The following is a 26,600-nucleotide window of genomic DNA, read 5'->3' on the forward strand; positions in this document are numbered from 1 at the left end:
AGATTGAGTGTTTAGCGAAGCACGTGGCTGATCCAAAGAGATTGGGACTCGGGAAGATGGGGAGTGGAATTAGGTAGACAACTAGAAGTGATCGCCCCCGGCCACCACTGGTAGTCAGAGCCACAGGGCTGGCCATGGGAACTGCCTTACTCTGGGTCTAGTGACTGCCAAGTTTGATGATCAGGGATTGATCCTTGAGGAAGTGATTTATTCTAACCAAACTCAGGTTCCTGCCGGACGGGCCACCTTTAGGGAGTGGCAGCAGGAAGCAGTAGAGACGGGACCAGAGGTGAACACGTGTGTAGGTAAAGGGGTTCTGCGTGGTGTCAGGGGCATGCAGGCACCCAGTGGCCAGGTCTGCCCAGTTTTCAAGAGAAGCCAGAAAGCCAGAACGTTTTTTAGCTGTTTTTTGAAAAAACTGTAGGGTTATGGAAATACCACAGCGATCACACAGAGTTCCCATATGTCCTTCATCCAGCTTCCCCTAATGTGCACAATCTTACATAAACCCCGGACACGTACCCAAACTAAGAAACGAACGCTGGTTCAGTGCCACAAACCAAGTGGATTTTATTCGGATCCTACCAGGTCTTCTACTACTGTCGTCTTTCTGTTCCAGGGTCCATCTTACATCGTATTTAGTTTTTACGTCACCATAGTCTCCCATCTGTGAGACTTTCTCAGTCTGAAAGGTAGAGTTTTACATGGCTTCTGAGTTTTCCTATTCTACGATAATAATTTGGAAATCATACATGCTATTGTATGTATGTATGTATGTATTGTATGTCTCAGTGGTCATCTTAGAAATTTTTCCGTTTATATTTGCCCGAACTGTTAAAGCTCATCAGCCCTTCCAGCTGCCTCCCTCTCATCTTCCACGTTGTCATTTGTATGTTTTACCTTTTTTATTTTATTCCAGTTTAAATTGTTTTTGGAACAGGCAACACACCTGTAGTTCAGAGTTTAAAAGGTACGAAAGGTACCGTGAAATACCCCTCTCCCTTTAGTGGTCCAGAGGCAACCAGTGTTCCCAGTTCTGTGTAGCCTTCCTGGCTTACACACACATGAGCAAACATAGCTTCAGTAGATCTTTCTTGCGTGAGGTTGTAGCTCTTCATTCTGCAAGTTGCTGTCGTCCCTTACTAATATATCGTAGAGATACTTCCATTTCAGTCCATAAACATCATGACTCTTACATGTGGCTGTGCAGAATTCCTGTTTCCATATCATAATTTATTTGCAAAGGCCCCTGTTAATAGGCATTCAGCTTGTTCCCCACCTCTTACTAGTCAAATAATACTGTCATGAATAACCAATACTTTGTGTCATTTTGCTGCAGTAGCAACAGCTGTAGAATACAACGTAGAAGTGGCATTTCTGGGTCAAAGGGAATGTGCACCTGTAATTTAGATAAATGTAGGCAAATTACCCTCTTCAGAGGTTGTGCCCACTTACCTCTCTACCAGGGATGTGTGAGATTGGTTCCCCAGATGTTTAGCAGCGTGTTAGCTTTTGTTTGTTTTAAGTTTATTTGTTTTTGAGAGAGAGCGAGCGAGCACGTGTGCAAGTTGGGGAGGGGCAGAGGGAGAGAGAGAATCCCAAGCAGGCTCCACACTGTCAGCACAGAGCCCAACAGGGGGCTCAATCCCACAAACCATGAGATCATGACCTGAGCCAAATCAAGAGTTGGACACTTAACCAGCTGAGCCACCCAGGTGCCCTAACATTTTGTTTTAATTTGATTGTAAAAAGTACATTTCAGTATTGTTTTGAGTTTCTTTTTTTTATGAGTGATATTCAGCAGCCTTTCAAATGGGTACCTTTTCTGTATACATTTTCATATCCTGGGCCTATTTATCTATTAGATTGGTGTCCTTTTACTTATTCGTAGGAAATATTTTAGAGAAATTAGTCCTTTGATGAGAGTTGCACATATTTTTCCCAGTTTATTATATTTTGTTTCTTATGACTTTTTTCTACCATGTAGAAAGTTTATATTTTCATGTAATCAAATTTACTAATCTTTTATCCATAATCTCTTAACACATAAAGTTTTTATGGCTTTAGTGTCATGCTTAGCTCTTCCCCAGCCTCAAGAGTATGTTTATAGTTCAAATATGGAAAAATTTTTTTCAAAGTGGGCTCTGCCCAGTGTGAGGCTCGAATCCACAACCCTGAGATCAACAGTTATATGTCCCATCGACTGCACCAGCCACGTGCCCAATAGTTCATGTATGTTTGTGTTTGTTTGTTTAAAGTTTATTTATTTTGAGAGAGACAGAGAGTGTGAGTGGGGGAAGGGCAGAGAAAGAGAGAGAATCCCAAGCAGCTCATGCTGTCAGCACAGAGCCCAACGCGGGGCTCGACCTCGTGAAACCGTGAGATCATGACCTGGGTCGAATCGGACGCTTAACTGACTGAGCCACCCACATGCCCCCGTATAATTTTGTTTTAACTTAAAATTTTTGTTTACTTCTTTGGACCTTGTCTTGGTGTAAGGTTGGAGGCAGAGATCCATCTTAGTTTTTCCAGATGACTATTCAGTGGTCCCAGTACCATTTCTTGGAGAATCCATTTTTTTTCCTTTGACTTGAAGTACTATCTTTATAATATGCTAAAGTTCCATATGTGTTTGCATCTATTTATGGACTCTTTGTATTCTCTCTCACTGATTGTTCATGTGCCAGTGCGACGGTGTTTTAATTATTGTGGCTTTACTCTAATTCTTTTTATTCCTCTCCAGTGAATTCCCTGTCATGTTGGCCAAAGTGCCTCCACCCGGCCTCTTTGCTTCCTGCAAGTCCCGTCTTTTACTCTCCATAGACAACTTTCTCTCCTACTTTATTAACTAAAAGAGTGAGGCCATTCCATATGAGCTTTAACCACCCCCTCCCCAATTGCTATGATACTTCTTTGTGTTTTGCTCACCCTGTGCCCTTGAATTATTCCCCTCGCATCAGTTATTCTGCCACAGCTACCTCCCTGAATCTTCAGACTGTCTTTCTCTGCAGACCTCTTTATCCACAGACTGAGTCTCCCCTAGTCTAAAATACTTCCTGGCTTCAGCACTTTCTCAAGGCAGTATCCTCTTGTACATTTATTTCCTTGACATATTTACCAAAAAAAGCTAGTCTCCATTCACTGTCCTACCTTCCTCACTACCACTTATTCTTCAGAGCCCAGGGTTCCATCCTAACCACTTGACTTAAAACTTGTCTCACAAAGTCACCAACGACCTGGTAGTCACCGAATCCAGGGGTCATGTGTCAGTTTATCACCCTTAACCTCTGCAGCATTTGAGATGGTTGAGCCCTCCCCTGTGAAACAGCCCTTCCCATGACTCTGAGTTGTCCGGCTGTCCCCAGTCTCTCTTGCCTCTGGCCAGTGCTCTGTTGTCTGCTCTGGTGCCTGTTCCTCTGACCTTCCTTGACATGTTGCTATCTCCTTTGGTGAACTGAATCCCTTCCTGTGACTGTCAAGTCAACAAGGACACTCCCTGTATCTTCAGATTCCCAACCCCCCAGCTCTTATACTCTAGGGGTAGATTTCCAAACTGCCTTTCGTTGACAAACTAAGAGGTTATTGTCAGTCTGAACAAAAAATGAAAGCCTGATGGAAAGGAATGATGAGAGGGAAGATTTACTGTCAGTTGGAAGTTGCTTTGCTGTGGAACATTGATTGCCAAGCTTGGCCCGTAGATTAAGATCAGCAAAAAAATTAGAAATAAAGATCCCAATGCCCAGGCTGCTCCCCAGACTATCAGATGAGAAGCTCTGGGGACAGGCCCAGACATCCACATTTTAAAAACTCCCCGGTGGTTCCAGCGTACAGCCAAGTCTGCAAGTGTAGAGCAGCGTGGGTGAGGGAAGAGTCTCAGCTCACCCTTGCCTTCTGGCTTTGAGAGTGGGTGGATGTTGCACGCAGGTCACTAAAGTGGGGATTACCAGAGGAAGGGTGGGTTTGGGGAAGATGGTGGGTTCTGTTTGGATAGGTTGAGTTTGAGCTGCCCATGGCACATGTAGGAGAAGTCCCACGGATGCTTGAATTTCTGTAAAGCAGACCTTTCCTCTCCTCTCCCACAGCCTGCACGTGCCTAGATACAGCCCACCTTCCCAGCCCTCCCTCCACATCCTCTCTCCTGCAGCACCCACTGCCTGACCACCAGGACTCCTTATGGTTCCCCCACTGTGCTGCCTCCGAGTCTTTTCTCGTGCTGTACCTCCAAGACAAGTTTTATGCCATCTCTGGTCAAAATCTACCCCACTCTCAAGGCCTCTGCCTACTGTCCCCTGCCAGGATGACCCTCACCAGCAACACCTCAGGATCTTACCACCACTCACTGTGGCATTGTGGACAATATTTTATTTGGAGATTGGAACTGCCTCCTCCTGGGTGATAAGGATGTGGGGGTCACCACCCAGTAACCCATCTTGGAAAGTCCTGGACAGAATGCATCTCCCCTTGCCTGATGGCTATGCTATTGAGGGTCTGGTTGCAGATCTGCTGCCAGTTGTGAGCCTAACCCAGCAGGGGCTCATGTCCTTTTCCCCCCACACCCAAACACAGGAAGGATAGGATCCACTCCCTTCAAGAATTGTGGCTTAGGAGAGCCTGAGTGCTGGGGGGCGGGGGGGGAGGGCGGGGAGTAGGGACAGGATGGTGGTTAGGAGGTGCAGTGCTTATCAGGAGCTTGAAAAAAATCCCCTGAAGTCGTTCTGATCTGGCTCAAAGAGCAGGATGGGGCCGAGGAGGCTGGGAAAAGTGATGTGGTGGCTTGTCGCCCTGTCTGGTTCATGGAGACTGCTCTGAACCCCACAAACCTGTCTCAGGAACCAAATGGATACAGGGCAGAAGGAGAAGTGACTCGTGGTGCCAGGAGTGGAGACCAGAGGATAGCACTGCAGGGAGGAGGCGTTCCTGCCATGCAGGAGCAGGAGCAGGAGCAGGGGAGCCCCCTCCATACTGGCTCCTCAGGTGTTAGCCCTCACGCATGCCCTGCTCCATCACCTTCTCATCCTCTTCCTGTCTGCCCCTTGGCCCAGGCTGATGGGAACTTCCCTGTAGAGGTCCATCTGCGTCCAGACCCAGATGATGCCAGAGCTATGACCGGGCCTGCAGGCGTGGCGCCGAGGGGAAATCAGCCATGGAGCAGCCACCAGGGGAAGCCCCTGAGGTCCGGCAAGAGGAGGAGAAAAAGGAAGTGGCAGAGGCAGAAGGAGGCCCAGAACTCAACGGAGGACCAGAGCGCTCGCTTCCTTCCAGCAGCTATACAGGTGAGGAGGGCGCGGCAGGGGACACGGGGCGGAGGCAGCACGGCAGGCAGAGCAGGAAATGCCCTCTGCAAACAACGTCACGGGGCGCAGAGGAGCAGAGTGGTTCAGGACTGGAGCCAGACAGCCTCCGTTCACACCCCTGTTCTGTTGCTCATCGGCTGCAAGACCTCAGGCAGTTGCACTTCTTCTTTCTGTAAAACAGACGGGGCTTGTGGGGGATGTGGACAGGGCGTTTTGTGGGAATTAAATGAGCTGGCATTTGTCATGCGTGTCGTCAGGATTATTCCCACTGCTACTGCCCAAGGGATCCGGAGCCAATCTACATTAACAACACACTGGAAAGGTCGACTGCACCTGTGACTGTAATGATCAGTCAGAACACCCAACTCCATTGATCTGGTGCCAATTATACAAGTCATCGAGCTGCTCTATAATTAGGCATCAATGCTAAGCGGTTAGTATGAATGACTGTAATTAAGATTACTTTTGTGCAGCCAGACAGTTTTTAGCTTCTCTTATCTCACTTGTTGGTTCCCCCTTTGTTTATCCACTGTTAGTAGCAGGGTAGACATTCTTCTCTGGGACCCTGTACCTTTCTGTCCCTGTCACCATCATGATGTTACGTCCACCTTCAGGGGCACTCAGAATCCACTTCTTGGCCCCTGGTTTTCCCTGCTGCTGATGTTGCCTCTTCCCTGCTCCTAGCGCCCTCCCCACCACTTTTCGCCTTCTCCCTCCACATAAGTGCCAACACATTCAGTTGATTCTTGCTCCCTTCCCTCAGAGGGAACTCGGTGTCATGAGAGGATGTACTTCCAGGAGGGGACCTCCTGATTTTGCTACTGGTTTCCGCTGAAGGAGATCCTGACCACAGATGGTGGTGATTCAGGGTGGAGGAGTAGGCCCACCCCACAAGGATGGACTCTGGAGCCCGTCTCTGCGTGGAGAAGAGGTAGATGGGGTCAGAGTTGGGGCAGGGGCTGTTGAGGTAGAACAGGTTCCTGCCTAGCCTGTAGCTAAGAAAGGCCCAAATCCTTGAGCCACACTATTTTGAACCTGCAAAACGAGTCCCTGGATTTTGCAGCGCTTCTTCCTCTTCCGGGCACGTGGCGGGGGTAAGGGAAAGGCCATTATCCCATCCCTCTGAGCCCACCCACATACCCAGGAGGGACCAAAGTGGGCTTGGTGTGATTTCAGGCCTTAGGAGAAAGTATCCCCCAAGCCCCACGGTAACCTATTCCCTGTGTGTTGGCTGGTGACTGGGATGAAGTTAGAGGCCGAGCCTTTCTCAGAAAAGGAATAGCTAACCAGAGGTGATCGCTCACTTAGTGCTAATAGCATGTGCTGTTCTGAAATTGAGATGGGCAAGGAAGGTTAGGAAGCAGAAGGAAGACACCAGGGGCTAAGAATGAGCAAACTACGTCACTGAGGAAGAGTGAAAAGGGAAGAAAAGGCCATGGGATTTGTGGCCTCACCACCCAGCCTGGCCCGCCCTATCCCCACATCTGGGGCCAGGCACACAGAAGTAATGACCTGTCCTGGAGTTTCCTACACAGCCTTGTGGGACCATATCCTCACATGATACTGCTGTTCACGTACAGATCAGAGTACAGTGCCCGCATGCCCAGGCAGGGCGAGTGGGCAAGATGATGGCATCTCGGGAAGCTTTATCCATGGGATTAGGGCACGCAGGGAGATGTCTGGGGGAAAATTTGCCCAGCCGCCCTTGCGGTGCTATGTATGATGTGGTATTTAATATATTCCATTTATCAATAAATCGATGAAGGAGAGATAGGAAGACTTCCTTGCTCAGGATTTGAAACAGGAGGGGGTTGTTTAACATAATCATAATGTGTTAAAGCCATAGTATAAAAAATGTTCCCACAAATTCTATAAGGCAAACAACCGAAAAATAGAAACAGGCAGTTCATGGTAGGACAAATACAGCTGGCCAGAAAACAAAATGTTTTTCAGTCTACTCACTAATCAAAGAAGATATCTTCAAGATAAAATGTCATTTAGCCTGTCAGATTAGCAAAGAGAACCGTTTTGGCCAGAGGGGGAAGACATGGCCCTCCAGCTAAGAGGGTGGAGGGCAGTTTGGCTACGCAGGCCAACACTTTTTACATTCCTTTGGCCCTGCAGTTCCCCTCCTAGGAATGTATCCCATGTAAATACCCGCGCAGAACACACAGAGATTTCCACACTTATTTACTGCAGCACTGCTCATAGAAGCAAAAAATTGGCAAGCTCCCATCGTAGGGAATTGGTTATATAAACTGTGGTAGAGCCATACTGTGGAATGCGGTGTAGTCATTAACAAGGATAGGGTAGGTCTGAATACACTGACGGGAAAAACAGCTCCTGACAAATTGGGGATCCCATTGCTTAAAAATCTTTTAAGTATTGAGGCACCTGGGTGGCTCAGTCGGTCAAGCGTCTAACTCTTGATTTCAACTCAGATCATGATCTCACGGCTCGTGGGTTTGACCCCTACAAGTTTAAATAAACTTAAAAAAAAAAATCTTTAAGTATCATGGAAGGCACTAAAAGAGTATACACACAAAGGACTATGCCATTAACTCAAAGGAGTAGGATCTTTGGTACATGCCATTATGTATTATTCTCAAATCTACAGTACTCTCCTAATTTAAGAAGCAAATGCATTGCTTTTCTTTAACAGGTTAAAGTAATTTGGGGGCACCTGGATGGTTCAGTCGGTTGAACGTCTGACTCTTGATTTCGGCTCAGGTCATGGTCCCAGGGTTGTGGGATCAAGTCCCAATTTGGTTTCTGAGCTGACAGTGCAGAACCTGCTTGAGATTCTGTCTGTCTGTCTGTCTGTCTGCCTCTCTCTCTCTCTCTCTCTCTTTACCCCTTCCTGTTCATGCATTCTCTCTCTGTCAAAATAAATAAACATTAAAAACAAAAAGTTAAAGTAGTTTTGTTTCCCAAAAAAGGCCAGCAGGTGAAAGGCCCTGGAAGAAAGAGCCTCACCTTGGGGAGCCAGAGCAGGGATCTCAAGTCTGTGTGATTATGAGCTATGGCTTTTGCTGGTGACTTCACTTCTCCAATCTCAGTCTTTACTTTTACATTTTATTTTTATTTCTTTTGAGGGAGAGATAGAGAGAGAGAGGGGGAGATAGAATTCTAAGCAGGCTCCACACTGTCAGTGCAGAGCCCAATGTGGGGCTTGAACTCATGAACTGTGAGATCATGACCTGAGCTGAAATCAAGACCTGGACGATTAACCGACCGAGCCACCCACGCACCCCTCAGTCTCTACCTTTAAAGTGTGCCCACCTCGGGGCGCCTGGGTGGCGCAGTCGGTTAAGCATCCGACTTCAGCCAGGTCACGATCTCGCGGTCCGTGAGTTCGAGCCCCGCGTCGGGCTCTGGGCTGATGGCTCGGAGCCTGGAGCCTGTTTCAGATTCTGTGTCTCCCTCTCTCTCTGCCCCTCCCCCGTTCATGCTCTGTCTCTCTCTGTCCCAAAAATAAATTAAAAAACGTTGAAAAAAAAAATTTTTTTTTAAATAAAAATAAAAAAAAAAATAAAGTGTGCCCACCTCAAGGTCTGGCTATGACTTTGGCCTCTGGAGTCCCCTCAGGAATTCAAGAGGATGGGACACAGCCTCAAGCCCTGAAACAGAAGGAAGATCACACAGTTTGCTTCTCTTCTGACCCTTCAGAGGTTCTGCACTGATTCTGCGTCTATACCAAGCTCAACACCTGAGAAGGCAGGCAGGACGGGCCTGCGATGAAGAAACTCCTATGCCCAGTGTCCCCCAGCTGGGTCATGGCAAGGGTTGCTGTCCCCTCCTGCTTTAGTGATGGGCATCCCAGCCACACCCTAGAAAGAAGTCAGGGGTCTTCATGTGGGGATGGAGCTGAGAAAGATCAGGCGTCCTTCCTCCTGGCCTGGGCACCTCCTCTCTCAGCAAGTATGTGGTGGGTGTCCAGGCAGGGGCTGGCTGTGCAGTTGAGGACAAGGCTGTGCGGCAGCCCTGAGAAGCCCACTGTGCAAGTGAACAGGACAACAGAAGTAAGGAGGCTGCTTAGTACCCCAGTTCCAGAGTCCCACAGAATTGGCCCTGACACTTCAGAAGCTATTTACCTATGGGGCTCTGCCAGCAAAGGTAACAGTGTTGGCCCCTCCTGGCCACTCTCACGGGTATGACAACAGCATACCTGCAGTGATGGAAACTAGATATGCGCGAGAACCTTCATCCATATATAAATGATGTGAATAAGGTCAGTAGTGTCTGTTTGCTGACCTTGTAATCCAAGATGGTACAACTGATAGTTCGTTCACTCTCTGGGAGTTGGGCTTAGTGTTTACTCTGAGTCCAAACATTTGAATAATGGCACGGTGTCATCCTCAGCAGTGACATGTCTCATCATTTATCATAATCATGAATTACTGATTTAATAGTAATGAACATATACATGCTTATGGGAAGTCATAGAGTACAATAAGAGCTCAGCCCAAGGGATTGGATGGTTTTAGGTTCCAGGTCTTACTCTGCTGCTGTATTAGTCGGGGTTCTCTAAAGAAACAGAACCAATAGGATGTGTGCATACATAGAAAGAGAGGGAGTGTGTGTGTGTTTAAGGAACTGGCTCACACCATTGTGAGGGCTGGCAAGTTGAAAATAGGCAGGACAGGCCACCAGACAAGAGACCCAGGGAAGTTAATGCCGTAGCTCGGGTTTGAAGGCAGTCCCGAGGCAGAATTTCTTCTTTGTTAGGGAGGCCTCAGTCTTTTTTCATAAGGCCTTCAACTAATTGGCTGAGGCCTACTTACATTATGGAAAGTCATGATTTAAATGTTAATCACATCTAAGGGCGCCTGGGTGGCTCAGTCATTTGACTCAGTTTCGGCTCAGGTCATCATCTCAGTTTCATGAGTTTGAGCCCCACTTTGGGTTCTGCGCTGGCAGCTCGGAGCCTGCTTGGGAATCTCTCTCTCTCTCTCTCTCTCTCTCTCTCTCTGCCCCTCCCCGCTCATTCTGTCCCTCTCTCAAAATAAATAAATAAACTTAAAAAAATTAAATTAAAACTTTAATCACATCTAAAAAATACTTTCACAGCAACATCTAGACTGGTGTTTGATCAAAAACTGGGTACCATGGGTATCATGGCCTGGCCAACAGGACATGTCAAAATTAACGATCTGGTTAATGCCACTGTCAGCATGTTACTTAACCTTCTGAACCTCACTTTCCTCACTTATAAAAGGATAAGTAGACCTGCTTGAAGGGTTATTTAAGGTTCACATGGGATTAATGGTACAACGTATCCAGCAGAGCGCCTGGTACACAGTAGGCGTGCCCAAAAAAAGAGCTGTTATTCATATAAATACACAGTCTTTACAGGGCAGTCAGGTTTAGGTTCAAGTCCTGGTCCCACCGTGTATTAGGTGACCTTGGGCAGATCCCTTAACCTCATCTTAAATGGGGTCAGTTCTGTCTTCCAAGGTGATATGAAATGATACTAACAAGCTCTTAGTGGGGGGCTGATAAATGCTGGTTCTTTCCCCCCCCCACCCTCCTGCGGTAGAGGTGGAGGTAGACCCTCAGAAGATGTTTGGGAGGTCAGGCAGGGTGCGGCTGGAGTGGAAGTTCAGAGGCGGGGGCTCAGGGCCCAGATGATGGCCATCAGGTGAGCAAGTACGTTTCCTGAGAACAGAGGAGGAGTCGGAGGAGGGCTGTGCTGCGCTGGCTTGGGAGAGTGGCCCGCTGTGCAGGCAGGCGGCCCTCGGAATGGCATGCCCTAATGGCTCCACCCAGCATTCCTGAGGGACACCAAGGCTGGGACTCCTGGTATGGGAGGGCCTCTCGGAACCCTATGGCTCATGGTGAGGCTGTGGGGCCTTCAGAACCTGGTCCCTAGAACGCGGAGCATTCTGCCATCATTACTTTTAGGTAGGGTGGTGATTCAAGGATAAACCCTTAAGCCAGGTGGTCAACCAGGAAGAAACCAAATTCTTTATCTTTTATCTTTAGAAAACCCACTCCCGAATCACCACCACTTCAGTAGCCCTGGTACACATGCACGCTGCCACAAAACCTCCCCCTGGAGAATGCATACGCTTTTGCCCACCCTAGCCCCTCATCTCCCCTGCCTCTTTCTGCCTCTTGGGTCAGTTTTTTTGTTCTCTTATTCCCCTCAAATGGGCAGCGGGTGCCTGTGTCTCACTAGCCTGCTACCACCAAGCCTCGCTGACTGCTTTCAAGTTCTGCAGCCTGTGCCTGTTCACCACCTGGGGGCAGGACATCCATCTCCCAGTGCCCTGACACCGCCCTGGGCCTGTTTCTCCACAGTCCCCATTTGCAGCACTTCCCTTGAGATGCACACCCAGGGTCTCTCCTCAGGACCCAGAGCTCAGGTGGTTTTGGTGGCTAGTAGGGCTTGAGCAGCTTGGCGTCTCCCAGGTGATCCTGATGCCCCTAGGCCAAGGGCCGGTGGCAGGCCAGGGGAAGTGAGCCGCTTAGTCTTGGCCTGGGGCCTCTCCGGGTCTCATAAGCAGAGACGCTCCCCTCCCCCACAACCTTGGATTTCTGTGAAGCTGTGGGTGAAGGGGTACAATCAGCCAGAAAGAGGAAGGTCCCTGCCTGTGTGGGGTACACAGCTTGGAGAGGGCAGAATTGCAGCTTGCTGACGGGCATCCTCCTAACTTAACACTGATAGTTCCGTGCCTCTTCCAAGTTCTAGGCCTTTTGTCTGTGGTAGTTCCATTACTTTTCACCATGACTCTCAGATAGATATGCCTGTCATCTCTCTTTTACCAAGGAGGAAACTGAGGCCCAGAGGACAGAGCTGGGTTTTGAGCCCAAGACACCAATTTGATCTCAGACCACATGGCTCCTGAGTCACATTCTTAACTCTCAAGCCTGCTGTTCCTGAGCATCTGGAAGCTATTTGGAGGTCTTCCAAAGCTCTCATTTTTTTTAATTATTATTATTTTTAATTTATTTATTTATTTTGAGAGGGAGGGAGGGAGGGAGAGAGAAGGAGCAGGGGAGGGGCAGCAAGAGGGAGGAATAGAGGATCTAAAGTGGGCTCTGTGCTGACAGCAGAGAGCTCGATGCAGGGCTTGAACTCATGAACTGTAAGATCATGACCTGAGCTGAAGTCAGACTCTTAACCAACTGAGCCACCCAGGCGCCCCCAAAGCTCTCACCTTTGAGCCCAGAGGGAAGCAATCTCCCTGACAGTCTCATGTCTGAGTGGTGGCTCCTTCACAGTCCTGTGTCATCTGCCTGCCCCTCAGCCAGTGATGCCACTCGCCATGTTGTGTTCCAGTTTTCTTACCTCATTCTTACCTGAGCTAGTCCAGGGCAGGGTCCGATCCCACCCTGCACACAGCTGGTGCTCATCACATGTCTGTTGAATGAAAAGAGAGGGTGGCATTGCAGTACAAATGACCAGACACCTGCCCAGCCTCCAGGGTCACAAGGGAAAACAAGGAAGGCACCACCCACGAGGTTGGTTACTGTGGACAAGACTCGGTGGTGGAGGTGGGCTTTGAGACCCAAAGACAACGTGATTAGAGATGTCCCAAGTCTAGCAGAGGAGGCAGACGTGTCAGCCACAAAAATAACACTGCTTACAAGAAGTGACACAAAGTGAGCACGCATACAGACCACACAGATCAGAGGAGGAAGTGCCGGAAACCCTTCTGCCTGGCATCTGCGCAGGTCTCGTTTTCTCCCAGCAATTCACCCTGTGAGTTCTCCTGCCCTATTAAAATGCCTCTAGGAGTGGTGGATATTGCCCAGCTCCTCCAGCCAGTTCGCGCTGAGCTCAGGATGCCCAGGGACCTTAAGGACCGCTTATTCCAGAGTCACTGAGTGCCGGCTCCCCATCCAGCAGCACCCTGGTGGCAGAGCTCCTGTGCCGTGGCCCTTACGTTCTGGTGGAGGGCGCCCAACACTGAGTAAACACACGTAGTCTGTCGTGTGGTGACAAAAGGCCAGGAAGAAAACCAAAGTGGCTTTGCCCTCCACGGCTGGAGGCTCCCCTACAGCCCTGTGCGCAGGAGAGGAAGGGAGCCCACTCGCCCCCATCTGTGGGCTGAGGTGGGTGCTTCCACCCCGTGGAATGACAGAAGGTTAGGAGCTAAGTCTCTGGGACAAGACAAGCCATTTTAGGAACCAGGGACTTGTGTCACCCCTGCCCTTGTGTCACCAGCCCAGGATCGCAGCAGGCCACTCGGTCCTCCCTGCTGGGGTCTGGTCTGGTGCTTGTGCGCCCCTCCCTGTGGCCGAGATGGGGTCTAGCTGAAGCCTCTTCTGCTGTCACTCCTAGGACCCGAGGGAGAGCTGAGGAAGGTGTGGGAAGAGTGGAGTGCACCTTGGTCTGGGAAGGTGGGTTACTCCATGGGAGGGAAATCAAGATATGTTGTGGAGTGGCCTAAATCTGTATTACGTAGAGGTAGGAACAGCAGCCTGGGAAATGTTAAATCTGGGCTCATCTCCATGGTCTGAGTCTCCCTAAGGTACCATCCTGCTCTGAGCCACTGTTTCTCCGGTCTGGGGATTTGGCCTGTGCCGCCGATGAGGTTGCTTGGTCATCAGGAAAGAGAGCAGAGAATACAGCAGATTGGCAGGCCAGCATGGCAGGCCAGATGGCACGTGGGGCCATGCAGCTGGCCCTGGGCTGGGAGACTGGGGCTCGGGGCACGTCCCTTTTCCCCGGGAAGGGTTCGTTTCTGAGTGCCCAAGGGAGAGATTCAGAAGGGACTCCCGGAAATTCTTACTAAGTCATCTGGCAGCACATACACCCTGAAGTCATTGCCACGGCCGAGTGCTTTCCGCGCTTACGCTCACAACGCCTGGTTCGAACATCTTGTACGTTTAATAGAAAAAAACTTGGGGAAGTTCAGTATGCTTCCCAGTCAACATGACTGATACCTGCATTCTTTGTTCTTGAGCAAGAAGTTTTGTGAGAATGGATCTGAGCTTCTTGAGTGATCCCTTACAGCATCTCCGGAGTCCACGCAGGAATCACATTTCCCAGCAGAGGGGGGTGAAGGGCAGCTCTGCAGAGGTCTGCACTAATTCAGTGTCCACAAAACACATTTCACACAACCCCACGTGGCCCACACAGTGGAGCCTCTTAAGCTAAGAGAGCTACTTCCCAAAGATGGTCTAAAAAAATTCTGTCTGCTTCCTCCCTCTTGCTCCCTTCTTCCCAAAACATAGTCGCTTCTCCCAACACACACTCACACGCACACACCCTCTCTCTCCTCCCCAGCGGTGAGCTCAGCCCAGGAATGCTCTGACTTACCCTGGAGAGTAGAGCTGCCATTTCCCAAACGCCTGCTGTATGTCAGATCTGGGGAAATGCTTTGGAAACTTTTTGCCATCCTCCTAGAGAAGCCCCACGTTCTAGATGAAGAAAGCAATCCTCAGAGAGGTCGACTCCTTGAGGCACATAGCCCTCAAGTGTCTGAGCTGAGGGCTGTATGATTCAGAAACATGGGCTCTTCCCACCGCCTGCTCTGCCCCCACAGGCTCTGTCCACCTCCCCTGGCCCCAGTCCTGGCAGCGTGTGAAGCCACCCCTATGTTGTGTGTCTGCAGACCTCTCCCAGAGCTCCTCACCACCCTCGCTGCTGGACCAGTTGCAGATGGGCTGTGACGGGGCCTCGTGTGGCAGCCTCAACATGGAGTGCCGTGTGTGCGGGGACAAGGCATCAGGCTTCCACTACGGTGTTCACGCATGCGAGGGGTGCAAGGTAGGGGCCATGGCGAGTGGGGGCTGGCAGTCGGGGCTGTGATTACATGGTGAGTTGAGCTGCCAGAGAGGCTGGGCCCTGACAGTGCCTCCATTGGAATTCCCACCTGGGAGGCAGCCAGGCCCTTGGGCCCATTCCAGGCCTCCACTCTGGGTCCTGCTGGTCCCTCGTCAGGCCTGCCCTGCTGGGCGCCACCCCAGCCGCTCACATGGGCTGTCTGGCTGCTGGCACCCCTGGGGATGCAGCTGTAGAAGACCAGCAAGACAGAATGAGGGTCTTGGGCTGAACCATCTCCTGACATCAGAGCTTCAAGGCCTGAAAGGGGCTCTTTGACATTTCTTTTTCCAGTCGTGCTTTTGGGATTGTCCTCCCAACTGCACGCCCATCAAAATGTCACATATATGTTTTTAAGTTTATTTATTTATTTTGAGAGAGAGAACGAGAGCAAGTGAGCACCAGCAGGGGAGTGGCAGAGAGAGAGAGAGAGAGAGGAAGAGAGAGAATCCCAAGCAGGCTCGGCACTGTCAGCACAGAGCCTGACTCGGGGCTCGAACTCACGAACCATGAGATCATAACCTGAGCTGAAATTAAGAGTCAGACGCTCCACTGACTGAGCCACCCAGGCACCCCTCACATATCATTTTATTAAACCACTGCCTGGAAAATACACAGAACCAGATACATTTATGAATAAATCAGGTAATCCAGGATACAATTTTATGTTACCAAACTAACAAAGAAGCATGTAAAATAAATAACGTCCCGAAGTTTGCTTGGGATTCTCTCTCTCTCTCTCTCTCTCTCTCTCTCTCTCTCTGCCTTAATCTCTGCCCCTCCCCTGCTCTCCTCTGTGTGTGTGTCTCTCTCCCTCTCTCAAAAATAAACATTTAAAAAAATTTGTAATAAATAATTAAGATATATAAATATATATTTCAAAAGTTTTCGAGTTATTTCTTTTCCTTCTCCCTCTCCCCTCCAAAAAAATTTCCCTGCATTACTTCCAGAGCTCAGGGATTTTTACATCCTTACACGTAACTGGGGCCCCTGACGTAACCCATTGGGCAGAGCAGGATTCCCAACTTTCTCCCTTTCTCATGGCTTTTCCTCACCTCCTCACCGTCCCTCAGGGCTTCTTCCGTCGGACGATCCGCATGAAGCTGGAATATGAGAAGTGTGAGCGGATCTGCAAGATCCAGAAGAAGAACCGCAACAAGTGCCAGTATTGTCGCTTCCAGAAATGTGTGGCCCTGGGCATGTCGCATAATGGTGAGAGCCGACCCGGGCAAGGCACAGGGGGTGCTGGCTCCCTCCACACAGCCTGGAACCAGGCTCCCGGGAGCCCAGAAAGGGAGTGCCCTCAGAGCAGTGCCTGGCACGCAGCAGGCACTGCACACGTGTCACAGTACCCGCCGGCCTAAGACCTGCCTTCCCCAGGCTGCTCAGCGCCCACATGGGTCTCGGGTCCCGGGTCCCGGGTCCTGGGTCTCGGGCAGTCACCACCTCTCAGTACCTGAGGCTTAGCCTCTGTGGCCCAGAAGGGAACTGGGAACGGACCCCAGCTCCAGTAGTGTTGGAAACATCACTCCTAGAACCTCAAGCCTGTCTCAGATGGCCTGACAGAGTGTGAAAAGCCACTGCCAAAGCCTGGGATCACCTCAGCCCTTCTTGGTTATTGAAGGCAGGCAGGAGCCAGCAAGTGACCATATGTGTCAGCTGCCAGAAGCCAGGCTGGAATTTCCTGGAGGCCGGCCACTCCTGGGAGTCAGAGCCTGCCCTGCACGCCAGGCCTCCCTCAGTCTTGTCTTCAGACCCCATACAGTAGGATTTTGCGGCCCACCTGCCCCCTCTTTGCCTATCTGGGTCACCCACCCCCAGGGGACAAGGGGGAGCCTTCTTGTTTAAAGGTCTTCACCCACAGCTACCCTCTCTTACATTTTAGATGGTGGCAGGACCCAAGCCCTCCATCTGAAACATTTCCTAGGTGCTGGGGCCTGACACGTCTGGGGTTTGATCCCTCCCCTCAGTCTGTAAATGCCTGGGCTCCATTGCTTGGGTGGGCTGAGCGGATTTCTTAGGAGATCCCAGGGCCAACTCCATTCTTCTCACCTTTTCTTTTAGAGAAGCCAGATTTGTATCCTGTTCCATCACTAATGACTAGTTTTTGAGTGCTTACCGTGTGAACATTCTTATTTAATTGTTTTGAAGCTGCCTTCTTAGCACAGCGGGCAGCGCGTCAGTCTCACGACTGTTTTGACAATCCAGTGAGGTTGAAGTATTGGCCCATTTTTCTTATGAATAAAGGTGAAATAGCCTGCCTTAAGTCACATGGCTAGTAAGCTGCCAAGCTGGAACTCGAGTACAGGCCTTTGACACCAGAGACCGTCTTCCTACCTGTCACACTGCACCGCCTTCCAGCCACAGTGGCTCAGTCAACTCCATGAGTTAGAGCCCTTGTGTGCCAGGCACTGTGAACAAGACAGAATCCCTGTCCCCTCGGAGCTTACATTCCGGAGGAGTTCCCCAACATGTCCAACGTTGTGGCTCTAGAGCTTCTGAGGGTCCTGAGGTCAAAAAGTATGTTTCCATTTTGACCCATGTAGCTGTAGTGGGACAAGGAGGTCAGAGGTGCTAGCCCCTGCCTGGGCTCCTCGATGACCTCTCCCTCACCCCCACCCCACAATACAGCCATTCGCTTTGGCCGGATGCCAGAGGCCGAGAAGAGGAAGCTGGTGGCAGGGCTGACAGCAAGCGAGGGGAATCAGCACAACCCGCAGGTGGCCGACCTGAAGGCCTTCTCCAAGCACATCTACAACGCCTACCTGAAAAACTTCAACATGACCAAAAAGAAGGCCCGCGGCATCCTCACCGGCAAGGCCAGTCACACGGCGGTGAGTGTCACTGCTCGGCCTGGCGGTCGCAGGCTCTGGGCCCTGCTGCCACCTGCCTGACTTCTGGGAGAACCGGGCCTCCTCCCTCCCCTAACTTCATGGTACAGGCAGGGGGTCTGGGGAGCATACGGGCGGGGGTCCCCCAAGGCCTGGCCTCTAACGGGGCCTGGTTTTCAGCCCTTTGTGATCCACGACATCGAGACATTGTGGCAAGCAGAGAAGGGCCTGGTGTGGAAGCAGCTGGTGAACGGCCTGCCACCCTACAAGGAGATCAGCGTGCATGTCTTCTACCGCTGCCAGTGCACCACAGTAGAGACTGTGCGTGAGCTCACCGAGTTCGCCAAGAGCATACCCAGCTTCAGCAACCTCTTCCTCAACGACCAGGTGACACTTCTCAAGTATGGTGTGCATGAGGCCATCTTTGCCATGCTGGCCTCCATTGTCAACAAGGACGGGTTGCTGGTGGCCAACGGCACTGGTTTTGTCACCCGTGAGTTCCTGCGAAGCCTCCGAAAGCCCTTCAGTGACATCATCGAGCCCAAGTTTGAGTTTGCTGTCAAGTTCAATGCCCTGGAACTTGATGACAGTGACCTGGCTCTCTTCATTGCGGCCATCATTCTTTGTGGAGGTAAGTGAGGGTGGGGCAGGTAGGCCTGCCCCACACACCCAGCCCTTCTGGGGGTTGGGCCCTCACTGCAGGGCGCCAAGCCTAAGCTGGAGCAGCATGGGGAAGTGTCCATGTGATGATGGCAGTGGAACACACGAGGCACTAACTGTACGTGGAGGACCGGCTCTGTCTTATAGATGGAGAGGAGAGAAAAAAGACTGAAAAGGAATGTGCCAATATGTTAATGGGAATTATTTCCTTTTTTTTTTTGAAGTTTATGTATTTACTTTGAGAGAGAGAAAGAGAACGAGCGGGTCGGGGCAGAGAGAGAGAGAGAGAGAGAGAGAGAGAGAGAACCCCAAGCAGGCTCGGTGCTGTCAGTGTGGAGCCCGATGCGAGGCTCGAACTCACGAACCATGAGATCATGACCTGAGCCAAAATCAAGAGTTGGACGCTTAACCGACTGGGCCACCCAGGTGCCCCTTAATGGGGATTATTTCTGATGGTAGAGAAATTTTCCATCCTTGGCCTGCGTTTTTCAGATTCCAATACAATAGATACAGTACTCATGCTAACAGTGCCACAGAACTTACTTCATGCCAGGTACTGTTCTGTTTCCTAGAGTATAACTCATTTGATCCTCACAACAACCCTGTGCAGAAGGTGCTTCTGTTACCCCATTTTACAGGTGAGGAAACTGAAGTCAGAGAGGCTGAGTGGCCTGCCCATAGCCTCATCGCTAGTCTGTGGTAGCGATGGGAGTTGAATCCAGGCAGCGAGTCTCTTAACCCTGATAGGATACTGCCTTTTTCAGAAGAAAAAACAAAAAAGCAAAGGAGATGGGCCAGGACCCGGGGTGGAGACACTAGAATACTCAGTGGGGCAGTCACCGACAGGCCAGGGCTTGGGTCCATCACAGCAATAGGTCTGCTGTCCCCCGGGCCGAGTCACCCACACAGGGTAGGGTAGGGGTAAGGGAGCTCCTCTGACCCCGTTATGTCCCCATGCATGCCTGCCCCCTCCCACACCTCTGCCCTGTGTCCCCACAGACCGGCCAGGCCTCATAAACGTTCCCCAGGTGGAGGCCATCCAGGACACCATCCTGCGTGCCCTCGAGTTCCACCTGCAGGCCAACCACCCCTACGCCCAGTACCTCTTCCCCAAGCTGCTGCAGAAGATGGCCGACCTGCGGCAGCTGGTCACCGAGCACGCCCAGATGATGCAGCGCATCAAGAAGACCGAGACGGAGACCTCACTGCACCCGCTGCTCCAGGAGATCTACAAGGACATGTACTGAGGGTGTGCGCCTGGGGCCTCCAGGGGCAGGCGGACAGAGCAGGGATAGGCACCACCCACGGGACTTTTCCGGAGAGCAGCCCTGAACGCAGCCCTGAGCGCCGGCGCCGCTTGGCATCACACCGCGCCCGGAGCCGCACCGGGAGCCGTGGAATCCCATCCTGCGCTCAGACACGCAGTCTCTCGCCCCTGCTCTGCTCCCTGCGCTCCCTTCTTCCTCGTGCTCGGTCTCAGTCCCTCTTTCTTCTCTAATTTCCTTGCGCTCCCTCTCTTCCTTTCTCTCTGTAGGTTTGCCTCTTCCTCACTCCCTCCCTCCCCTTCTCTCTCCCCATCCCTGTGTCTGTCCCTCCTTTTGTGAGACAGTTTGTGTTACTTCACCAGCAGCATGGAACGGGTCCTCTGCCTTTGTCCGCCCCGTCCCCTGTCCCCCAAGGAGCAGGAGGAATGGGCCTGCCCTCTGTACCAACAGTCACCTGCAGGGGTAGGGGCCTCACTTCTCCTGTCTTCACAGCAAAGGATTTGGGCCATCCAAAGAAACACTAAGTTCTCTGGGCCAGGCTTCCTGGGGAAGCCACGCAGGGCCTGGGCTGACTGCAGCAATAGCCCGAGTCACCGAGTCACTCCCCCAGACTATCACCGCCCTCCCCTACCCAGCCAACCCCTCTCCAGCAGCACGTCCCAGCCCCACTGATACCAATGCCCTCTCTGTTCTTCTTTTCACCAGTCTTCCAGGTCAGTGTCACTGATGGTCCCCTGCGCTGGCCGCTGGGGGACACCCCCAGCCTGGAAGGAGGTGGGCGTCCCTCCAGGTGGGACCCCCACTGAAGAGAAGCAAGCCTCGAGGGAGGCAGAGGTTGGCAGGGAAGGCAGCAGGCGGTGTACTTAATTCTGACCCCAGGCCTTGGTGTCATCGGCACCCATCCCCCCCTACTCCCACTCTGCAGCAGCCACTGACCATGACTCCTATTTCTCCACTCAGTGCCAGGACCCGGCCTCAGATGCATCCAGGAGCCCAGCTGAAGCCCACGCCCCCCCACACACACTCCCTGGAGCTGCCACTCCACACACACAAGCACTGACTCACTTTACCTGGTTCCACACCCTGGTTCCCTTTACCTGGTTCCCTGAGACAGATGGGCTAGAGGGGCCTACAGGCAGATGGGCAGAGCTGGGCCAGATCCCTTGGTGGCCAGGGGTCAGCTGAGCCAGCCCAGCACCTGCTCACGTGTGACTGCTCAGTGTGACGTCCATTCGTCCCAACAGTTCTGCCGCCTTCCCCTTCCCGTGTTTGGCCCAGCTGGTCACTGACCCTGTGCAGCTTCTGGTGACCAGAGACCTTGCCAGGCCCAGTCCCGCTCCTCCCACGTGAAGCACTAAGCCTGGGAAGAGGGGCTGAAGCCCAGCTTGGATGCTGTGTCTGAGCAGGAAGGCCGAGAGCCCACCCAGGCTGCTTCTCCAGGAAAGAGACTGGCCTGGAAGGGCGAGGGACTTGGTGAGGGTCTATGAGAAAGGTTGGGGAAGGCCTGAGGCCAGAGCCCAGGCTTCCTGGGTCCCGTCCATCTGCCCCTGCCTTCCATGCCCTGAGCTCATTCTCTACTGACAAGATACTTCCCTCTCCCACCCCCACCCTCGGCTGACCAAGGATTGGGGTTGGGGTGCTCCCTTTGAGCCAACGCTGTAAAGGGAGAGACGCTGTGCCTGACCCCCGGCCCCCACCCCCCACCCAGGTCTGGTGCTGAGGATATAGCTCTTCTCAGTGTCTGAACAATCTCCAAAATCGAAATGTATATTTTTGCTAGGAGCCCCAGCTTCCTGTGTTTTTAATATAAATAGTGTACACAGACTGACAGAACTTTAAATAAATGGGAATTAAATATTTAAGAGTTGGTTTAGGCTGACTCAGTTATTTACGTGTTTTTCCCAGGCGGCTGACCAGACCCCTCCCCCTCCTCCATGTCCAGCGCACGAAGTGGGAAACTTGGCTGGGCAAGTGAGACTTTGGGGTACAGGCCAGGAGAGTTGATTCTGCCTTGTGAGAGCTGCCCATCTTTCCCCATCCCCCGCCCTGCCCACCATCCGTCAGTGAGCGGGGGCGGAGGAGCGAGAAGATGCCATCCCCGTCCTGCAAGGAACATCAGGGGTACCGGCGTGGGGCCGGGGGGGGGGGGGCAGGAGGCGGCAGAAAGGACATACACGCCCCCTTGGTGTCACGGTACAAACCAGGGTGGTGTGAGGAGGGCCTGGAGGGTCTCAGAAGGGCCTTGAGTGGTGTGTGGAAATGCAAAGCCAAAAACCTGTCGTTTGCTGTCCAGTTTTGACCACCCACACAAGCGACCAGGACTTTCCTCAGCCGACACCCCAGTTTTCTCCTCTGCTTGCAGAGGTGCCATCTTCACAGAGGCCCCAGGAGCGCCCAGCCCTCAGCAGCCAGTGGGCTGGGCCGCCGTGAGGCCAGCTCGGTGCTTATCTAGCCAGGAAAGCAGACACCCCTAAGAATTTCAAAACGGGGAATTTACTACAGGAAGTTGTTACAAAAGCGTTAGAAGGACTGAAAGATCAAAAGGGGGAAAGCGGAGGTCATCCAGACATCAGTAGGGGGGCAGACACTCTCACCCCTGGGGCCATGTGGGAAATGGTATCATCTGGTGGCCAGCATCTCTCGAACCTCCACCCACGCTGCAGAAACCAGGAGCCCAGAGCCAGCGATTAACCAACACAAAGTGCAGACACCCGCTGGAGGGGAGCGGCCCCAGGAGGCTCAAGCTTATGGTGATGGTTAAGTGTGACACTTGCCTCCCGGTTTTCTCTGTTACTGGCCAGAGTGATCTGAACTGTCAAGTCCCATGAGGTTCATCTCAGCCAGGAGAGTGACAGTCTCAGGGGAACAGGAGGAAGTGAGGAGCAGGAAGAGGAATGCTTGGAACAGGGGCATCTCTGAAATTGATCGCCTTGCTTGCTGATCTGCTTGGTTTCTTTTTCTCACTTCCCTCTCCTTTCCCACACACTAGGCAGTAGAAAAATAGTTGAAGACTAGCTCAGCTGTTAAAGGCCAGTCCTCTTCCCAGGGCTAAAGAGGTAAGGACAGAGGATACCAAAAAACTAAATAACACTCAGTTCAGGGAGGAGAAGGTAAGTCTCAGTACCAGTTTTCTTTATTTTTGTAAGATTTTATTTTTAATGTAATCTTGACACCCAGTGTGGGTCTCAAACTTAGAACACCGAGATCAAGAGTCCCATGTTCTACCAACTGAGCCAACCAGGCACCCCACCAGCTTTCTATTGTTACCTGGCTTCTGGTGCCGTAAAGAGATAGCATCTCTTCGCTCTGGCACCTTATTATTGCTATCACTAAGTGATATTCTTTATTAAGCACCTATTTTGAGCCAGGCATTCAATATACATCACCTCTTAATTCTCACCACTACCCTAAGGTAAATACTATCACCTGCCCGTTTTGCAGGTGAGGCACAATGAGAGATTAGCAAGTGTGGCTGGGGTCACTCTGCTAGAATGAGGCATACTGTTCCAGGGCCTTAGGCCATCTGCTTTTTACCTGTGAGCAAAACTTAGGGAGCAATAGTCACCCAGTCTCCTTTTAATGATGCTCAGGACAATAAGTGAATCAAATATTTAGACTAAAAGAGAAGAAAGCAACCTTAAGAGAATTAGAAGATACTATCGTTGTGATAATTCTTTAAAATTTCTGAAATTATTTTTTTGAAAAAGAAAGAAAGAAAGGGGTGCTTGGGTGGCTCAGCCAACTAAGCTCTTGATTTTGGCTGCGGTCATGATCTCATGGTTCCTGGGATCAAGCCCCATGTTAGGGGCTCTTGCACTGACAGTGTGGAGCCTGCTTAGGATTCTCTCTCTCCCTCTCTCTCTGCCCCTCCCCTACTCAAGCTCGCTCGCTCTCTCTCTCTCTCAAAATAAATAAATACGAAGGAGGGAAGGAAGAGAGAGAGAAAAAATACAAAGAGAGGGGTGCCTGGCTGACTCAGTCAGTGGAGCATGCGACTCTTAATCTCAGGGTCATGAATTTAAGCCCCACATTGGGTATGGAGCTTATAAGGAAGGAAGGAAGGAAGGTAGGAAGGAAGGGAAGGAAGGAAGAGAGAGAGAGGGAGGGAGGAAGAAGAAAGGAAGGAAGGAAGAAATGGGGTCTCAGGCTGGTAATATCCCTGGGGAGCCTGGAAGAAACATGCAAAACCTTTCTGGAGGACACATACTGGCAGTTGAGAATTCCCACAAAATTATAAAAATGAAGAAAATAATCCTGCATGAAAATACGTAGCCATAACAACCAATGAAATTAGAACCCCCAGGACATCCAAAAATATAACTTGAATACATTATAAGAAATAAATAGGGGCGCCTGGGTGGCTCAGTTGGTTGAGTGTCTGACTTCAGCTCAGGTCATGATCTCACACTCCGTGAGTTCGAGCCCCGCGTTGGGCTCTGTGCTGACAGCTTAGAGCCTGGAGCCCGCTTCAGATTCTGTGTCTCCCCCTCTCTCTGCCCCTCCCCTGCTCATGCTCTGTCTCTCTCTGTCTCAAAAATAAATTAAAAAAAAAAAAAAAAGTAAGTAAGTAAATAAATAAATAAAGGCGCCTGCCTGGCTCTGTCAGGAGAGCATGAAACTCTTGATCTCGGGGTCATGAGTTTGAGCCCTACACTGGGAGTACAGATTACATAAAAAAGTAAAATCATAAATAACTTTTATATTTTTAAAAAATACAAAGAAAAAATCAACACTATAAGGAGCAGTTTGTTTTCTAAGAAAGAAATGAACATTGTATTTATTTTATTTTTATTTATTAGAGAGAGAGAGAATCCCAAGTAGGCTCCACACTCAATACAGAGCCCAACGTGGGGCTCCATCCCACAACCTGGGATCATGACCTGAGCAGAAATCAAGGACACTCAACCAACTGAGTCACCCAGACACCCCCAAGGAACATTTTTTTTAATGTTTATTTATTTTTCAGAGAGTGAGTGAGTGAGAGTGGGGGAGGGACAGAGAAAGAGGAAGACAGAGGATCTGAAGGGGGCTCTGCTGACAGCAGAGAGCCTGATGTGGAGCTTGAATTCATGAACTGCGAGATCATGACCTGAGCTAAAGTCAGACGCTTAACCAACTAAGCCCCCCAAAAAGAAACATTTTAAAAGAAATACCTGGAACTTCCAAGGGAAAAAAAGGGGGAAAAAAAGAGTTAAACAAAACAAAACAGGTTAGACACCATCAAAGAGATCATTTTTGCACCTCAAGAAGGATCTATGGAAATATCCCAGAAAATAGTATGGAAGACCAACATAGAAAATGTCGACAGAAAGAATAGCAGTACAAATTCTTATATGCTGAGAAGGGAATAGAAATTGGTATAATCCACTTGAAAAACAGGTTGGCAAAACCTAGAAAAGCTAGGGGTGCCTGAAGAGCTCAGTCGAACGTCTGACTTCGGCTTAGGTCATGGTCTCCTGGTTCATGGGTTTGAGCCTGGTGTTGGGCTCTGTGCTGACAGTTTGGAGCCTGGATCCTGCTTTGGATCCTCTGTCTCCCTCTGTCTAAAAAAAAAAAATTAAAAAAAATTTAAAAAAAGGGAAAATGTGACTGTGCCTATGGAAGCTGTGGAGCTTCCAAGAGGTTCTACCGCCCAGAACCCAGGCACTAGTTTCCATGGCTGCTGGGCTCACAGCTGACTTCCTCTCAGGAAAGTGCTCTTGCTCAAAGGAGTTGCCTTGCCCAGGATAAGCACACCCCCAGGGGTAGCCTATAGCTAACACCGGGCTATGAAGCCAAGCTACCCTGAACTAGTTTCGTTTTTAATTTTTTTTAATGTATGTTTATTTTTGAGAGAGAGAGAGCACAAGCAGGGGAGGGGCAGAGAGAAAGAAGGAGACAGAATCTGAAACAGACCCCGGGCTCCGAGCTGTCAGTGGGGCAGAGCCTGACGTGGGGCTTGAACTCAGGAACAGTGAGATCATGACCTGAGCTGAAGTTGGACGCTTAACCGACTGAGCCACCCAGGCGTGCCTACCCTGAAATAGTTTGGGACAGCCTGAAGAATCACCCCAGCTCCAGAGTTGAGGCTTCTGTTGTAACTGCAATGCAGTTTAACTTCTCTCCATACCATCCTGCTTCTTTCCAATTCCTTACAGCTGTTGTACCAAAGAGCACTCCCTAGTGAGTGTCCTGCACGTAAACCTCCAAATGTATTTACTGGAGAAGCCAACCTGACACACAACCTAAAGTGAGACCCTTTAAATTATACAGACTCCTATGCATTTTCACTGCAGCAATAACAAAAACTTGGAAACAAAATAGTGTTCATCAACAGGACAATGGATATACTTGATATATTTATACAATGTTTAAAAAAAAAGAACTTGGGACACCTGGGTGACTCAGTCGGTTAAGGGTCCGACTTCTTTGGCTCAGGTCATGATCTCGAGGTTCGTGGGTTTTAGGCCTGTGTCGGGCTCTGTGCTGACAGCTCAGATCCCAGAGACTGCTTTGGATTCTGTGTCTCCCTCTCCCTCTGCCCCTCCTCCACTCACGCTCTGTCTCTCTCTCTCTCTCTCTCTCTCTCTCTCTCAAAAATGAATAAACTTAAAAAAATTTTTTTAAAGAACTAGAAGAAACACATGGGGAAAGATTTTTATATAAAGTGGATAGATAGACCAAAGTGTATTGTATACACAAAACTTTCTAGTTTTCATGCAGCATATACAAAACTTAGAGTCTATCAGATAAAAAATGAAAAATCTTACTATGTATACATCTTAAAATTTTCTTC

General features: G+C 50.5%; 1 protein-coding gene across 8 annotated transcripts in view; it reads left to right on the forward strand.

Moving 5' to 3' along the window:
• Positions 1–21,687, forward strand: part of PPARD (peroxisome proliferator activated receptor delta) — an 83,287-nt gene extending 61,600 nt beyond the window's left edge. For 3 of the 8 annotated variants that reach the window (XM_043592941.1, XM_043592943.1, XM_043592942.1), the window contains 6 exons: positions 5,043–5,273; positions 14,861–15,015; positions 16,143–16,281; positions 17,701–17,903; positions 18,081–18,531; positions 19,560–21,687. In XM_043592941.1, the coding sequence (XP_043448876.1) occupies positions 5,144–5,273; positions 14,861–15,015; positions 16,143–16,281; positions 17,701–17,903; positions 18,081–18,531; positions 19,560–19,807 (1,326 nt within the window). In that variant the 5' untranslated portion in view covers positions 5,043–5,143 and the 3' untranslated portion in view covers positions 19,808–21,687. Of the gene's footprint in view, positions 1–5,042; positions 5,274–14,791; positions 15,016–16,142; positions 16,282–17,700; positions 17,904–18,080; positions 18,532–19,559 lie in introns of all 8 variants that reach the window. The other 5 variants (XM_043592945.1, XM_043592944.1, XM_043592946.1 and 2 more) reach the window with 2 other exon arrangements.
• The last annotated feature ends 4,913 nt before the right edge of the window (positions 21,688–26,600 follow it).

The sequence above is a fragment of the Prionailurus bengalensis genome, chromosome B2, assembly GCF_016509475.1.
Source record: "Prionailurus bengalensis isolate Pbe53 chromosome B2, Fcat_Pben_1.1_paternal_pri, whole genome shotgun sequence".
NCBI classification, from domain to species: domain Eukaryota; kingdom Metazoa; phylum Chordata; class Mammalia; order Carnivora; family Felidae; genus Prionailurus; species Prionailurus bengalensis.